General features: G+C 40.5%; 1 protein-coding gene across 7 annotated transcripts in view; it reads left to right on the top strand.

Moving 5' to 3' along the window:
- grm8a (glutamate receptor, metabotropic 8a) overlaps window positions 1–18,577 on the top strand; it is a 315,548-nt gene that overhangs the window by 107,689 nt on the left and 189,282 nt on the right. For all 7 annotated transcript variants that reach the window (XM_034674012.1, XM_034674009.1, XM_034674007.1 and 4 more), the window contains one exon: window positions 17,657–17,873. In XM_034674012.1, coding sequence (XP_034529903.1) covers window positions 17,657–17,873 — 217 coding nt within the window. The remainder of the gene's footprint in view (window positions 1–17,656; window positions 17,874–18,577) is intronic.

Below are 18,577 nucleotides of genomic sequence, written 5' to 3'. Positions count from 1 at the left end.
GTCCCAATAATACCTCTTCATTATCTTCCTGTCCTTTTTGAGCCATTTGATTTCAGTCACCTCCTATTTTAACAAAACAGAGGAATAATTTAGACGACTGTTTTCTGTTTGACTGTGTTATCCTGTTGGGAGGCTCGCTTGAACGGCCACTTAGTGATGCTTGGGAGCCCAAGAAATAGATGAGTGTAACTTTCACCATCTGCCGCACTGTTTCAACCCTGAAACATTGTTGAAATGTCAGAACCCATTTGTGTTTTCTCCTGCTTTGTGGAGGAACATGGAGAGCTGGGGCAATACGCTGTTTGATTCTCAAAATTAGAACCACTTTAATCAATAGTACAATGAGAGTTCAGGGGTTTCATTTTCTCAGCAGAGCCAGAGAGAAATTTAAGAACATAAGTTGGGAAGATTCTCCTGCAAAGCGTGGCACAATAAACAACAATGTGTCTTCAATTTCACAGTGACATGAACAGCTCCCGGATTACCATGTTTAGCAGTGATTATAATTTAGCACATTTTGACAGCTGTAGGATGCTAGCATATGCTAATGTAATGCTACATTTAATCTCTGTGAGTGGGCTGTGAATTCCGTCTCCAGCTGACTTTTTAATGTTTTCAGCTGCTTGTTTTTAAACATGAATACAGTTAAAGGATCTTAATTGTCGGCATTATGGTTAGATTAATGATTCAAGACTACAAGTCCAAGACAGAACCCAGTGGCAAACTTCCCTATGGTAAATAGTGAGCAAGAAGCTGCTAATATATCCATAAACTCGAATAAACAAGCATCCTGACTTCCACAGGGTGGATGTTCCAGATGTTATTTTTGCAGTGGAAATAAATAAACAAGGTTGATTAGTTTTTAAGTAAAGCAATGATGATAATACGCTTGTTACATGGGACAGCTAAGACTTGCATCTAATCTTAAAGCAGACACACACAAGTAATCAATCTATAGCACTGACTGTATGATCTTGGGCTATTGGTTTTGAAATGGTGATGACACCATCATCTAAACCCCGAGGTACAAAACGTCACAAGTGGAGAAATACAATGTTCTCTGAGTCTGCTGTGCGTAGATACAGTGGGCTTTTAATTGCAGTTAAATGGAGTGAAACCTTTAATGAAGCAAGCCTTGTGATAAAAGAAAACAATGGCCAGTGAGTCATGCAATCCTGAGTCACCTCAATGACTGCCACTGATCTTTAGACGTAGGACATCCTTTAGCGCTAAAGGCTTGCTCAAACTTAAGAACTCAGGGCTTGAGATAGACACTTGTTTTTGTCAGTATTTCAACAGTACTTCAGGAACAGATGACAAGAGGATAGACTTAATGGTATTACAAAAGTCCCCTTTACCCTACAACAAAGAATTACATTTGATATGTGCCCTTTTAACTATGTTTTTCTTGGCTACCAAAGACTCCCTTATCCAGCAATGGCTCTGTTATATACTGGCACACAAAGATGAAACACTGCAGAAAGAGAACAACAGGGGGTCAGTAGTTTTCTCAGTAAAACCAATTTAAAAGGTGTTTATGTAATAGTGGAATTAAGTCAAATTCAAGTTTGCGCTATAATGTCTCGCATTTTTGTTTTTCTTGGCACATGGTAACAAATGAAACTTACGTTCTGACAACACTTTAAAGATAAACCTTTTTACATTTGTTTGCAAAGACTAGTGTTTTGAGACCTTTTAGGTGCAAGATCACAAAGCTCAGGTCAATGTGTAGGTGAAAAAAATAACATCAAAGACTCAAAGAGACAATCACTCCAAGACAACCACAGAATAAGTGTTTATATCCAATTCACACTATCAATCTATCCATCCATCCATTTACTCATCCACCTTCCATCTATTTATCACCAATCATCCATCCATCTTCCACCTCTCCACCCATCCATCTTCCATCCATTCATCTTCCACCCACCCCCCCACCCATCCACCCATCCATCCATCCATCCATCCATCCATCCATCCATCCATCCATCCATCCATCCATCCATCCATCCATCCATCCATCCATCCATCCATCCATCCATCTACCTTCCATCTATATAACCCCAATCATCAATCTATTTATTCATCTGTAAATGTATATGTACATTTCCCCATCCATCCATCCATCCATCCATCCATCCATCCATCCACCATTCCATCCATCCATCTTTTACCCATCCATCTATCCATCCATCTTTAACCCATCCATCCATCTTTAACCCATCCATCCATCCATCCATCCATGCATCCATCCATCCACCGGTCCATCCACCCATCCATCCATCCATCCATCCGTCCGTTCATCTGTCCGTCCGTCCATCCATCCGTCCGTCCATCCATCCATCCATCCATCCAGTTATCGTGTCACATAGTACTAAACATTATTTTTCCCACTGTTGGCTGTAAAATCACTTGAAAATAGAACATGGAACATATCCAGTAATCTTATTTTGTTTTTGGCACACAGTGAAGATGTAACTGTAGATTTAATTTTCCATTGCTATGAATTCTGTAATATAGTGATCATTTGTGTAGGTGCCAACAATCTCTTCTTACATTTGAACACCGGATGGTGCCGTTATGATATCAGCGTAGGTGTTTTAATGATACATACTCAGACACCTTGAGATGCTGATAAATAACGTGATATGCAAACATGATCATTGTGAAGTGTTTGCCTGCTGAGCTGATGATGGATCTCCCGTGATGGGTCAACAGGCTACATAGATAGAAAATAAATAAAGCAAAACACACACACATATGCACACAGCATGGAAATTGAGGAGCACTGAAGAGCTCTCATCGCAGTCCAAAACAACCACACACACTCATCACAGTCACGACATAAGCAGTGTGTGCTTCAGCCTTGTGTGGGTACGCATTGATTTTTGTCTGCCCCCGGGGGAACCTGTCATCTCAGTGTTGTCTCAAAGAAATGTCCTTGCATCAAACATTAAACCAAAACTTATTTTATAACCAGAACGCACATGCTCCAATGTTTTTTTAAATGCTTTCTAGCCTCTAATTTGCTGCCAAGATGTTTTTCATTAAACAGATTTAGGACGCTTTCCGTGCGGGTCTACTGGCATATTACATGATATATGAGGCTCATTTACAAGTGTAACAAAGGGAATAGATGCCTAATGAGTTTAATGCTGGGGGAATACCTGCTTGAAACTTTCTCTGACTCCAAATTCTCAGATACTTGCAAGAATGGGCATTTTTATTTTACTCCGTGAGTCCAAAAAGTAGTCTGGAATGTATGAAAGAGTTGGTGTTTTCGTAAGGAATTCATACAGCTAGAGTGATGGAGAAATGCATACAGCAACAGCCTAGCATGGATGTTAGCAGGTGTCGGGCTCTCACATCGACACACGCACCTTTCCCTTGCACACACGCTCTCTATCCTGCACAAAACTCAAAATGAAGCGTTGTTGGATAGCGCTCTGGTGTGATGGCAGGGAGCGTCAAAACTGAGAGGAGAAGCTGCAGGTGGCTGGCTTGGATCAAGCAGTCTGGCACTTTCCTCCTATGTGTGTGTGTAGGTTGCTGAAGTGATGCAGCTGTCGTGGGGAATGTATTATTCAAAAAATGCACACAAGGATAAGGCAAAGGATGGATGTGTTTATAGGAAAAGGGGTGTAGGAAATAAGGAAGAGAAAAAGAGCTAAGGATGAAGATAAAAAAGACTATAGAAGGAAGGGATAGCTTCAGGAGTTGATTTAATTTGATGAAAAGTATTGATATTTTGTTAGCAAGATAAATAAAATAACTCATGTTGTAGAAAGTATATAAGTTGGCCAAAACTTCAAACTTAATTATATAGATAAATAGATAACATTTAAGGCAGTTGCAATGCTACGCTGATTTCATTGCCTGAAGTGAAAAAAGACAAGATAATGAGAAAAATAATGAAGCTTTCCTTCAAATTGTCAGAAATAAGTATTAAAGTATTTATCGATATACTTGAGGTGTTTGTTCCCCCAGTGATGCCAATTTGCTGGACTAATCCTACATATCTGGAGGCACTGAGAATGGAGACTCAGCTCACAAATACAGCTTAATTTTGCAGAACTTTAGTGCCCTGAATTGTCAGTTTGGGCTGTTTTTACAGAGTCATTAAAAACTGATTCAGACAGCCTCAGTTTGCCACTGCTTTTCCCTGTCAAAAAGTCTGAAATAAGATCTCCCAGTGCTGCTTTCCTTGTCAAAATGTCCACTTTCGTCATAATGAGCGATAATTAAAGACAGGAAAAGGATTAAAGTCTGCAGACTGCTGGTTGGAGGTGACATGTCCTTCAGACTCCCTTGTGTATTGTCTCTAGATCTGTCTCCTGTACAGTCTAAAGCAGGCGAGGACAGATGGCTGTTGTGCTCGGTTCCAAACTCTGCGATATAATGCTGTAATGGGGTCAGAAAGGTAGTGATAATGTATTGACGGAGATATATTAAAGGCTACAGCCTCAAGTCCCTTGCCTCCAGCTCCCTGACCATTCTCACCTCTCCGATATTGGCAGTGGCTTTGTGTGCGTGTGTGTATGAGCGTGTTACACAGATGTTGCCTCAGTGAGTTGCATGTCTGCTCCTACTTCACAAACACCTCAGCTACCTAAAATGGGCACTGTGTGTTTGTGTGTTTGTACCAGCACATTATATCTATATCATCTGGCATGCTTTGTCCTCTCACATCTCCTCTGACCTTCTCCGTGCAGCAGCCGCACACTCATCTCTACAGTTGTAAATCTTTTTCAACACAAGTGCAGCCTTTAATAAGGTTCCTCTCAAAATTTAATTTGGCCAAGGCGTTGGGTCGGTATTACCTTCTGGCTCTTCAGCAGAGCTTTATGTGTCACCAGGGTTAATTCATTCACATGCTAAGCATGTAAGACCTGGGGCATATGGGATATGAAGGGTTCAGATTTAGATTCTATCCTGTAATTTACATGTTCAGGGTCCTTTTGGTAACACCCGGAACTCAACCATTGAATCGCTGTGAGATTTTGGAGGAGCTCCGAGGGAGGAGGGGAGGGGTTAGACAGAGTCATGAGGAAATGCTACATTCAAATTCAATGCTAGTTTTCCGAGACTACCAACCCCAGCTTTAAGTCACCTCTATGCCTCCAGATTTGCAGTATGGATAAAGTGCTATTACACATGAAGCCATTATTTAAATACACGAGGTCATTAATTCTAACTATTTCAAATTGAATTAAATTTGTACCATTCTACGTTCCAACTTTACCTATATTATAGGAACTGGGGATGCACACAGTTAATCGATAATCAATTAATTGATTGTTAAGACATTACTCGAAACACCCATTTTTGTTTTAAATTTTCCGTCACGTGGAACGGACATCATGTGGTCTCATATTACATTTATCTATCAGGGAGTTGTTTTAAGTTTAAAGCATGATTTGATGTGAATCAGCTGGTTAAAGGTGTTGCGCACAGAGGTGACACTCAGCTGGTGGCTGCGGCTGTGCGTCAGGTTGCCACTTTTTAAAGAGGATCAATACACAACTGCTGCCAACAACGACATGAAGGTTGACAAGTTTAAACAGAACATTTCCCCAACTTTAGATACAAATCCAACAGACTGGTGGGAATTGCTAGTACGCTATGCTTTCAGACCAGCAACATCAGAGCCATCTGGGCTTTTCTGCAGCTGGACTGATTATGACCTGGTTGCACTCCCAGCTGACACCTGACCACACACACGTTTATTTTTCTCAATAGGAACGAGTAGACTGAAAACTGGACACTGAGTCTGAAGTACTTTTCTGTTAGTATTATGAGCCTTCACATTTTAAGACAATGTTCTTGGAGAATATTGTTATGAGCCTGATCGTTGATAATCAGTGTTAAACATGTACCTGTCTTCAATACTGTCAGTTACATTCATTTTGTTGCTGTTGAAATGTTTTTTTTTGTATTGATTAATCGATAAATGATCGATAACATTTCCAAAAATCAATCACGGAAAATATTTAAAATGTACATCCCTCTTGAAACAGGGTCAAACCACAGCTCAGTTTTCATTTTATAAATGTATGGACCCATGAAACGCCAATCCAGTGTTTAACATTTTAAAGCTAGAGCTGAGGATGCAAATGTAATTCTCCCTGTCATTTATCTTTGGAAATGTCACTTTGATTAAAACAATCAAAAAATGCATTTTCTTCTTGAATAATATATTTCCACAACATACTGTATAAGTGACAGTAGTGCATAGCTACAGATAATGCTGAGCCATACTAAATGTTTAACACCCTGAATATCAATGTAGAGCTGTCTCATTAAAATAATCTCTGATGACATATAGTCATATAAAACGTGGCTCAGACTGCTGATTGTGGATTTGCGGCAACAAAAGAACTGGGCAGGAAATTATTTTGGACTCACATTGTCCAGTTCTACCTACACATTTCTCACTGAGAAATATGAACATATTCATACAGTCGGGTGTCAGTTGGGAGTGTAACCAGGTCACAATAAGTCCAGCGGCAGAGGACAGAAAATACCTGCTCAGATGCCACTGCACATTGCAGAAATACTGGTATGACAGCTCAGCCAGTCTGGAAATCTCTCTGCATGTACTCTCCACCAGTGTGACAGCTTTGTATCTAAAGATGGGGGTAGTGTCCCATAAAAGTTATCATCCCCCGTGACCTCTGTGTCCATGAGGTTAGTGGTGGATGTTGTGTGTTGTGGAGACCTGGCTCACATCTGAAGCCCCCCGCTGAGCGTTTCAGCTCGGTGGAACACCTTTAGCCGGTTGGTTATTATTGAAACATGCATTAAATGACCCCACCCTGGGGCGTCAGTTTGGCCTAGCGGTTAAATCGCACGCCCCATGCACAGAGGCTATAGTCCCTGAAGCGATGGGCCTTGGTTGGATTTCAACCTGTGGCCTTTTGCTGCATATCATCGCCCACTCTGTCTCCCAGTTTCCTGCTCTATCCACTGTCATATCCTCTCAGTAAGTGCATTACCCCCCTCCCCCAAAACAACTATAAAAAAATAAATACATACCACCGACTTGATAGCTGAATTGAATAGAAGACCACTTGATACTTGTTTAATTCTTAAAATCCCTAGTCTGAACTCTTTTTTTCCCCCCAGCAATTAGAAAACTAGCCCCAAATGAAGTGTTTATTATACTTTCTATTTATATTCTTGCAGTGCAGAAGTGAAAACTTTGATCTGCTTCACTTTGTTTATTTCCCCATCATGTTCTTTATTTCCTGAGGCATTCATTCTTTCTGGCTGTATTCCTCTGTTCTGCCCTGTCATGGCCTTGAAACACTTTGTGCAGAGAGGAAGCATCACCATATGTTCAGAGCCTGAACATGACCCATAACATACTGCATATTGATTCGTATTGAGCCAGTATGGCTCCAGGTACTTGCACTTTGGTTTGGAATAGAAATATGAAGAAGTATTGACTGGATTACTACAAAAATATTCAAACACCCCAAGGGATGAGGCCATTTGACTTTGGCAGTCTCAACTTCTTCTGTGGCACCAGTAGGAGTTTGACGTATATTATTTTTTTGTGAGAGTCTCTTTAACTGCTGCTTTGAATTACTTATATGTTTTCTGAAAGCATTCATGAGTCTGTGTGGGTTTGACAGCTTTAACTTTGACAATGAGTCAGGTGAAGGTAGTAGTTGTAAAAAAAAAGTCATCTTTTTAGTCAGATAATGCAAATAACTAATGTTTTTTTTTTAGAATTTGTATTATTTTAGTGCTAATTAGCAACCATGCTAATGTTAGCAGAGCTAGAATTAGCACCATCAGCCTTCTGTCCCCCTTGGTTAACGTCCGCCTGTGCTGGTTGTACATCGCACATCCCTAATATTGATCGTCTTGCCTTCTGAACTTCAACACAAGACCCCGGTACAGGCTTTTTAAGCTAGCATTAACAATAGCATGCTGCTTACTGCTTGTATCTTATGGCTCGTTTCCACCAAGCGGTCTAGTATGGATCAGTACAGTTTGGTACGGGTCTGATCGGTAATGCCTGATCCTGTTTGCATTTCCACAGCCAACCGTGTCCTACTTGGTGGGCGGCGTGTAAGCCGGATGCTGATAGCCGCGTCAGCTACGTAATAGTGTGACGTCATGACAGCGAGATGGAGTGTACCTCGCTAATAAATGCAACAAAGAAGAAAAATGCGAGGAATGTCTGCACCTCCGCGGTCGACCATGGAACGCTGTTTTTTGACGCCATCTTCCAAACCAAAAAAGTTCTCCTCCCGAAGTCCACTGGAGATTTAAACATGGCGGGGTTGTGTGTTGTTCTTTATTACCGCTGTTGCATGGGAAGTAACTAGATTTGTTCGACCAATCAATGGACTGCAATGTTTCTAGCTCCATCTTCTGGGGTCGAATCGGTATGTCTGGCACCCCAACAGAAGGAGAACCAAAAAGTGGGACGGTACGGCTCGGTAATTTGGGGACCTGTCCCGGTTTTAGTCAATGGAAACGCCACAAAATGCGTGCCGCACCGAGACGAACCTAACTGAACCGCTTGGTGGAAACGGGGCTTTACAAAGCCAGGATCTCTCTGAAACAAAGCAGGCAGCAGTAAAGTGCTCATGCTGAGTGAGTGACATGTTTTCAGAAATGACTACCTCCAGACAGAAACCACTGATTTAATTCTTGTCAGCTATTGAAGGTTTATGTTCATGTTAGCTTGATATATATGGATGCAAATGCATCCAATGGTTAATTGTAACTCCACAAGCTTTCCTTCTGTCCCTCTCTTCACCCTCGCCTGTATCAATCTCATCTTCTTCACCTTTGTTTTGCATCTTCTATGGCACTCATCCCTCTCTTCTCTTGACCCTATTGACTTCTTAAACACTCATCTCATTTTACTTTTATGGCTCTTCATTCTCAGTCAGTTCTCTCGTACTGTTCCTCTCTCCAGGAGTCTTCATTTCTTTGCCTCCTGTTGTTTGACGTCAATTATCTCACTTTCCTTCACCCATCTTTACTCTCCGTCAGTCTCTCCTCCAAGTTTTTCCTTCATCCTCCTCAATTTCTTCTTTCCTCCCTCATCCCTCTGCTAAACATTCTCTCTCATCCTTTCTCCCTTATCCCTCCCTCTGAGCATCTCTCTCTCTTCTTCATTCTCATTGCTATTAAATGTTTCTCTGTCATCTTTTCTCTCCCTTCTTTTCAGTCTTTTTGAGCTCATAGAGGCTTCCTCTTACCTACTTCCCCTGACTGTTTTTCTTTCTACGTCTCAAAGTGTTTTTATTTTATTTTACAAATTACAAACTGCTCTTCTATCGTGAAGTTCTTGTTATGAGCGAGGAATGCTCGGGGTGAAACCTCGACAGTTAAGAGAATATCTCTTCTGTTTAGTTGAAGTTAAAGATGGGACTGATAGAATGAGGTAACCATCTTTTCCTTCATCTTTGCCTCTCTGTTTTTATGTATTCTGACTTTTAAAAGCTACCTTTTTATTCGCAACATCAAATGCAAATTGTTAAGCAAGTCGACATCCAGCACTCTGCTGGGTGTGTCTTTGTTTAGAACTCTAAAAGTTTGGCTGGAGGATTTTTTTAATGCTTTTTAATCATCTTATTGAAGTGTTGTTTTGGTCAGAGAAACTCTTTGACCAGGGTTTTGCTTGGTAAAAGAGCAAAATGGCAATAAACAGGGTTTAATGATTATCCTTGCGTGTGATTGCTTTGCTGCACTAGGAGGACAAAAGAGTTCAACTGTGTACAAATGTACACTACTTCAAAGTTTTGTAACTATTTCATTAGAGTTAATAATTGAATTTAGCTACAAATCAACGCATAACATCATGACTGCACACTGCAAAAAATTTGTCTTGAGCAAAGAAAAGAAGTGTTAAAAATAAGATCTGTATTCACGCTTTAGCAAGAGCCACATCTCTACAACAGTGAGTGACAAGGCTCATGGGAAATTCAATTCAAAATTCAATTCAAAACCTTTATTTATTCTCGAAAAGACATTGAGATCACAGGCACATTAGAAACAGCAAACAAACACACAATCATTAACTAAATAATAGATTAATTAAAACAGATACAGGTTGAGACACAGTGGTCTGAGATCAAAGTCTTAAATTCTTCAAAAGAGGGAATGGATATCAGCGTTAAAGTCTGTTGGAGGGTGTTCCATGATTTCGGGGCATCAATGGAAAATGCTGATCGACCCAGTTCAGTGTTAACTCGGGAGACTTTCAAAATGAGCCAATCAGAAGAGCGAGTTCCATAGGATACATAATTCCATTACAACAAGTCTGTGAGGTAGGTGGGGAGCTTTCCAACCAGTGCTTTAAAAATATACATAAAAACTGTGTTTGTTCCTCCTCTGCTCAAGAGAGGGCCAACAAACCTTCTCATACATGACACAGTGATGGGTGTCATATCTGTCACCAGTTATAAATCTGAGAGCAGAGTGGTAAACAGAGTCCAAGGGTTTTAGTGTTGAAGCTGCAGCATGTTTATAAATCACATCACCATAATCTAAAACGGATAAAAACACTGCTTCAACAACTCTCTTTCTACAAGACAGTGGGAAGCTGGATTTATTTCTGTATAAGAAACCAACTTTCTGTGTTAACTTGGTGGACAGAGTGTTTATATGGCTTCTGAATGTTAGATTCTCATCAAGCCATATACCAAGGTATTTAAAATCAGTGACTCTTTCAACCTTTACTGCATTTAAAGTGGATATGTGTAAATTTTCATAGTGAATGTTTCTGGCCCTGGAGAACAACAAATGGAGCCTTCTTCATCTCAGGAAAACCCTACAGATTTCTTCCAAAGGGGTGAACAGAATCAGAATGACTTGAAAACTTCTCACAGTGCAGATAATTAAATGTTAAAATGTTGTTTATTTTAATAAGTACATGATGCAAAAGTTTCCAAAAACCAAGAAGGATGACGTTTGGGTGAATAAATACAAAATCATACTCAAAAAAGTGTATGTATGTATTTTTAATGAGCTGATTCAACCTTATATAAGTGTTAAAAAATGAAATTTTCAGTCTTGGCCAATCAAAATTATGCCAGTGTTTTTTTTAATAGTATCGGACTTTAGTACAACTTAGTCTTTTGAGTTTTATCTATGAAAACATGACTAAATGCAGATACATTCACTAGATAAGCATTTGTATGTTCCTGTTGTAGAAGTTGCATTCAGTAAACTGTTCAATCATCATCAAAATATGAAGCAGGTAGGATGGGAAGAAAGACAAAGAGGCGAAAGGCCAAACAGTGAAAGAAATAAGAGAGACAGATGGACTCAAACTGAGATGACGAGGTGAGACAGAGCGAGAGACATCCAACTCTCAGCCCCAGCAGTCTCCATCTTGCTAAATTACCTCGGTGAGGTCCCACTGAGCCGGTCCTCTCCTCATTAGACACAGACCGCGGCTGGCTGGTAGAGGGCTGAGTCAAATTCTGAGCAAGTAAACAACTCTCTAGGCTGACTCAAAACTGGGGCGCTGCACGGCCCGATCAATTTGAAGTGTGTGTGCTTTCCTTCTTTCCCATATCTCTGTCAAACATTGTTCCAGGAGCATCCAAAAAAATGCAATCCACTCCACGTTTGATACCTCAAAGCTTCAGAAATTCCACTTGAATTACATGCTCAAAAACTCTAATAAAGAAAGATAGGCTGATTTAAAACAGGTTAAAATGAACGACTTCTCATCCAGCTTTTGGACACAAGTTTAATTAATTTGATCACCAAAGCGGACCCTTAGAAGCCACCGCACAGCTTAACCACAGCTAACCTGTTACTGTGTATGCAGTCGTCTCTCTGGCACTGTTTGGTGTGTGATTGTGTGTGTGTGTAACACTGTTTGTGTGTGACGCAGTGGGGTTAATTAGCTTCAGACCGCTGCCATCTATCAACCTAATGCTCAGGCTCAAGGCCCGCGACAGCTCCATTACCATCAGGCACACACTCATACACACACAAACACACAGTTGTGATGTTCTCACACACTCATGTCATGCACACTGTGTTATATATCAATGAATACAGATGCATGGTTTTATTTTTCACACAATCCACACTGTTATCAACATGCATAGGCTCTCAGATAGGGAGGATCAGTTTGAAGTCGGTCTTGCTGTGATGTAAGGGCCGGGTGAGGTCATGAATGCACTTTTTTGAGGTCTCCACTTGACAAGAGGAGTGCTTTAGTATCTTTTTAAGAGAATGTTATGTCTCAAAGGCTTTATTCTGCCTCAGATATGTGATTTCCCTCAGACTTTCCAAGTGGCATTTCAAAAGGTCACTTGGAGCCGTTTAAAGGTTTCTTTAGCCTGAAAGTAGAGTGCAGGTTGCTGACTATATGAAATTCCTTACTCTGGAGCAGTTACACCAGATACTTCTCATATCCCTTCACATTATATAGTCTGATATCCGTGTTTTCAACATATCACTCTTCTTTAAAAAGTGGATTCCCTCAGTTTTGGACTTCAAACATAAAAAGCTACTCTCTCAGATCATTAGTCTGTTTAATCCAGCGATTAGTCATCAGCTCAGCTCCTCTGTTGGAGTTAGTCTGATCTATAGAGAGGGTGGAAACTCATTAAGGAAATCGTGGGGTGGAGCTCTCTGTCTATAGGTGGCAGGAGTTCAAGGATATTGGTTTATATTGGTTTCAGCCCCTAGAGTTCATTTAGGAGATCCCAGTGAGGAACATAACACAGCTATAAGAAGTACTATCAAAGAAAAGTTTGAATAATCCACACTCTGAAAAATGAGACATCATCAACCCACTGCCGTGCATCGATTGTCGTCATGTCGCGAAAACATATTAGTCTGTCCTTTTTCAATAGTCTTTGCTGAGAGGAGACTGCAGTTCAATTAGGAATTAATCTCTGTTACGTTATGGATGAGGGAAGTCCATTTTATGTTTTCATTATGATCAATTCACTTCTCTAAGCAAAAGAACAAAGATTTAATATCTTTGCAGAATTGGACAAACTGCTGCTTAATTGTGACCACACTACATGAAATAGATTAGGTTGTGTTTGTTCCAGAGAAGAGTTTGTGCTTGTAATGAGGTGGAGTGGCTCAATTCTTTTCCAGAGGCCCCTTTACTACAGTAAAAATGGGGAACACTGAAATGCTTTATACCTTTTAATTTTCCATGCCTCATAAAATGTTGATAATCTGGAGAGCCTTAGCTTTGGAGCCTTTTAATGCACAAAACTGAAATAATAATTATACTGGCTTGTGTTTAACATACTGAAGCCGAAAAATACTCCTGGACTGACACTTTCCACTACTAACAGTGAAGGGATTATGAATATGAGAGAAAATGAACTTGTTATTGGACTTAATTTGTCTCTTGATAGGTCAATAGATGGACTGACCTATTGACATTAGTCAGGCAATGCTAATAATAATAGCAATGTTGGTAACCATAAAAGAGACTAGCTATGATTGATACACATGATAACACAAGTTAACTTTTAACCCTCCTGTTATGTTGCGGGTCAAATTGACCCATTAGAAAGTTAAAAAAAAAAATTTTTTTAAAGTTTATTTCACATTTCTAATGTCACAGTGGATGAAAGGCTAGTGGTATTCAGAGGTTCCTTCCATCTTAGGCAATATGTGCGTTCCAAACCAGCTAAATACAGCATTAAAATCTAGGCAGCATGTGACAGAAGAGGTGTAATTGATCAACATCAATACATTAAATTTTTTTTAATCAAAATTCAAAATAAAATAAACAAAAATCTATGTCATGTAAAACTATTGTATTTATATTTAGGGCTTTTCAATGTACAATAAAACAAGTTTTAACATTAATTTCATGAAAAAGAAGTGAGTTATCCTCATTGAACCATGATCTGTGAGAGTTAAAGAACACCACTGCACTAAATATTGATTGAAATGTTTAGTAATGGAGTTAATAATGAGATTAAATACATGTTTATTGGCATTTTGGGGGGTTTTGCCACTTTTGGATCATTAAAAATGCAGTGGTTCAAGTTGACCCAGGAACCTTATTGCTGTCCCTAAGAAACGCACTTAACAGGAGGGTTAAGCAACACTTAACATAATGTTCATCTGATGGGATAGGCAGTTCTTATCCAATGAGGGCTTCAGGTAAACAGGTGAGGATGTATCCTCAGGGGGCCATGAATGTCTGTACCAAATGCCATAGTCATTTGGTAAAGTTAATGCCAAAGAAATCTGATGATTGACCTGTGATTTAAGCAAAACAAATCTCACTCTCTGTAGACTAAAGGTATAAAAAATGGTATTTAGTGTGTTTAGGGTTCATCCTCTAGGGTAGGGGTACCCAAAGTGTGGGTTGGGACCCCCTGGGGGGTCGTGAGATGTCTTCCAGAATGTATTTTTTTTACCCATTATAGTCAAACATATCAACAAAAATAGTAGCTAAACTTGAAATAAAACCTTGGAAATAGAATATGTAATGAGTTTTCTGCCTTTCTTTTTGTCAGATGACTCCTAAGTATAGGGTTAGTGAACAGTGAATTATCAAAAGCATAAGTAGCAGTAGGTTAATTCATAACGGCACAGGAAACACAGCCACATGCTAATACAAGTAGGCTAATTTTCTGCAGAACAGCTAAATGAAGCCACATTAAATCACTGTGAGGGACAGTAGGGGTCTCTAGTCTTTGGCACCTATATTTTAGGGGTTGTGGGCTAAAAAGCTTGGGAACCCCTGTTCTAGGGAACATGAATCTCTGTATCAAACACTATAGCAATCTGATAGAGGAGACATGTCATTTCAACAAACCATATCTCTCTCACTGTAGACTAAAGTTGAAATAAGGGTATTCTGAGTGTTTAGGGTTCATCCTCTGGGGAACATGATTTTCTTTATGAAATGCCATAGCAATCTAATAGATAAGACATATCATTACAGCAAAAAATATCTGCCTCATTGTAGGCTAAAGGTAAAATAAGGGTATTTCAAGTGTTTGGGGTTCATCCTCAAGGGAACATGAATTCCTGTAAAGAAATACTTCGGCTAATTGCTGCAATAATTGTATAGATATTCATTTGGAATGAATGTTTGACAGGCTGAGTTTGACTTTGACATTATGAGAGGATCGTCCTTGGAATGGTTTGAAAATAACTATATCAGAGTGAGTATTCAATAAGCGTAGCTGGTTGAACTTCCCAATCAACAGACAACCGGGTTCATTTAAGACACGGTTGGTAGGTTTGTGTGATGGCACACTGTTTTTCCACCGCCAACCAAAAGTCCACATTTAACTTCAAACAGTTACTCTTTCCCTTTTTATCATACAAGCTTTCATTTCTCCCCTCACACGCAGACACACACATATTCATTAAAGCAAATGGAATTAGGGGGATTGGAGGCATAATCTTCTTCCCTAGTGATGTGAGGGGAATCAAGCCGTTAATTTCCCGCCTTTAACCACGACTCCAAAACTCTTACTTGCTTTGAAAAGGGCTGCAGTCTGTCATACTCGCAGCACATGAATGATTTAGGACACTAAAATGTCACATGCCATCAGGCGTGCTCCGTCTAAGCAGGTTTCTGTGCCGTCACATGTGTCTGGGGGATCTTTGAATGTGTGACGATAGAAGTTTCTGCAGATACTTGTCTTTCGAAAGCACTGGTGTGGCTGTTGGAGACAGTATTGGGTCTGTGCCTGCAGCAGACACTATTGGATGTCACTTAATGTATCTCTCTCTCTCTCTCTGTTCCCCCTGTTTTTATCTTTCTATGCTTTCCCTCCTCTTTCTCAGTAATGACTCCAGGAATATGACAAGAGAATGACTGTGCGGTGTACTCAAGTGTGCGTTTGTGTCTGCGTATGTCTCAGTTTCCCCGATGTAGAGGGAAATAACAAAAGATCAAAGAAGCTGCTTTGCCCAGGTCACAGGGTTACTTTCTCATTGCTGCTGTAAACAGACAAATATCTCATATTCCTGCAGCCATGCAACATTTCCTTTGAAATGGATATTCCTCTATTAAAATGCACACGCCAGCAATCACACACACAGATACATCCACATTATCACACAAATATAGAGGACAGACCCACAAACTCCAGAAACAGATGCACGCTATTGTTTTTACAAGTGCTTCCGTCCTCTGGCCCGGCTTTCATTTCTTTCCCAAATCTTTCTATTTTATTTGTTTGTCTCCCTCCTCCATGAATTATACATACACAATGTAAACTTTATGGAAGTTTACAACTGTATCCCCCAAGCAGAGAGGACCAATAACAAGAGTCCCAGTTGTGAACTTTCATCGTGTTCAAGGGGAGAAAAGAGAGGTTATTAAACACAGAAAGCAAGAAAACAAAGACAATAGTTTTGATCCAAAATGAGATTTTGCGCCACGAAACAAATGAAACGCCACGCACTACAACATTAGTGGCTCTCTCTTAAAGTACTCTTCGCCCAAGGAAGTGACTGAATTCAGATGTGTCTTTGTTTTTCTGTTACATTATTGGATGGTTTCACACCTGCCTGCATGCTGCAGACTTTCAGCAGGATAGATCCCTGACCTTTTAAAAAATGTCAGAAACAAGTGTAGGCGCAGGGTGGCAGGGGCTTTCAGATGACGCTCAGAGGGAATAAAGACAGTGAGTGATGGGCTTTAGAAGCATTCCAGTCACACACACTCACACACACGTCCACACACACTGTACGTCTTCAATCTTGTCTTGCAGTAATAGAAGTTTTGCTGTGTTCAGCGATTGCAGACGTTTATATGAATGTGTGTGTGTGAGACAGGCAGCTGATGCTCCTTATGTTTAGCTTTAGATTGGCAGTTAAGCCGTACTTCAAATGAATTCCAATGAGACGGCCGTCCAGCATATTTGTGTGTATGTATTTGTGTGTGTGTGTGTGTGTGTGTGTGTGTGTGTGTGTGTGTGTGGCAAGTACAGGGTCTTTCCTTGCCGTCCCTCTCTGTCAGCGGGAAAATCAATCTGCCCGTCAGCCATCTAACACCCTCCACCTGCTACGCTACCTATCACTAGCAATACCTGCTTGTTTGTGTGTGTGTGTGTGTGTGTGTGTGTGTGTGTGTGTGTGTGTGTCCTGTCATTCTGTCAGCCTCCGTCTCTCCATCCTCCTATCTCCCTGTTGTGCTTTTTGTCTGTCTGTCCTCCTGTCTAGTCCCTGTTTACTCTTTTGTGTCTGTCTTCCTGCATCAAATCTTCCTCTCTCTCTACCTTTAATCTGTTGGCCATGACACCAGCGCTGAAGAAACGTCCCTTTTTTTTGGTTAAGTGTTGTTCTCTTTCTCTTCACTCCTCCACATCTGTTGTTTTTTTTATCCTGCTGGCTGCTTCCCCACGCTGAAGCCAGCAATAAATGTAAAGTTTTGCAGCTGAATTTGAACATTTGCGATGACAACTTCTCCTCACATCCTGGAGATCTATTAATCACAGCGAGCTTGCAGGGAGTGGGAAGCGTTTAAAGCCTATCCCTACATATACATCCAAGTAATAGAATAAATAGAGTTGTAAAGTCTTCTTTCTTTCTAATCTTTTATTATATTGAAGTATTTTTCTGCTAGCGGGCGAGGAAATAGATTTATTAATATCGTTTTACACTATTCTGCCTTAAACTCCTCCCTTAAATACCTTCATTTCCTCCCTTCCCTTCTCTCATCCAGATCCCCCAGGTGAGCTATGCCTCTACGGCCCCAGAACTGAGCGACAACACCCGCTACGACTTCTTCTCCCGTGTGGTACCGCCGGACTCCTACCAGGCCCAGGCCATGATGGACATCGTGACGGCGATGGAGTGGAACTACGTATCCACGCTGGCCTCTGAGGGAAACTACGGAGAGAGCGGCGTTGAGGCCTTCGTCCAGATCTCAAGAGAAACTGGTAAGAGCTCTGATTTTATCTCTACCGCAACTGTTTGCATTCTTATTTCCATACTGAACTGATTCATGCCAACTTTACACAGCCGTGTTACATCTCATTGCGTAGGTTATGATTTAAAAGGCTTCAAACTGAGCAGACGCCTAGCACGCAGGCAAAAGGAGGCAAGTTTCTCCTGCAACGACAATATGATACCTATCACATGACGTTCATAGTGCACTTTCTGGCATGATACATGATCAATGGCTGTAACCTGTAATTTGAGGAGAACTATTGCAAGAAGAGAGTGGAACCCTGTTGTTTCGATCTCAGGGGAAGCTGCAGAGAGAATTCACTCTACGGCCAAATTGCAGGCTGTAGATTGCAGACCGTGGTGAGCAATTGGAGACAGAGAGTTATCACAGCAAGGATTTGATGGAAAAGATCAGCAGTCCGCTTAACTTTCTTTTTGGCTTTTTATGTATGAGGATTTAACAACGGTGTGAGCTCTTATAAGGTTTTTTTTATTCTTGTTTTTTTTTTTTTGCCTGGGAACAAGCAGGTCAAGGTCTGGAGTCATTAGATCGTGCTACAAAGTTTACCTGAGAGATGGAACATTTGTGACATTCTAAAAGATGGACCAACATTTTGGCCAACATTTTGGCCTCTTTTCAACCTCCATACTGGATATGACCTCTTCTGGTGTTCGATGGTCTTGTTCAGTTAGC

This window comes from Notolabrus celidotus, chromosome 21 (genome assembly GCF_009762535.1).
Source record: "Notolabrus celidotus isolate fNotCel1 chromosome 21, fNotCel1.pri, whole genome shotgun sequence".
In the NCBI taxonomy this organism is placed as follows: domain Eukaryota; kingdom Metazoa; phylum Chordata; class Actinopteri; order Labriformes; family Labridae; genus Notolabrus; species Notolabrus celidotus.
This window is presented reverse-complemented; position numbering and strand designations above follow the sequence as displayed.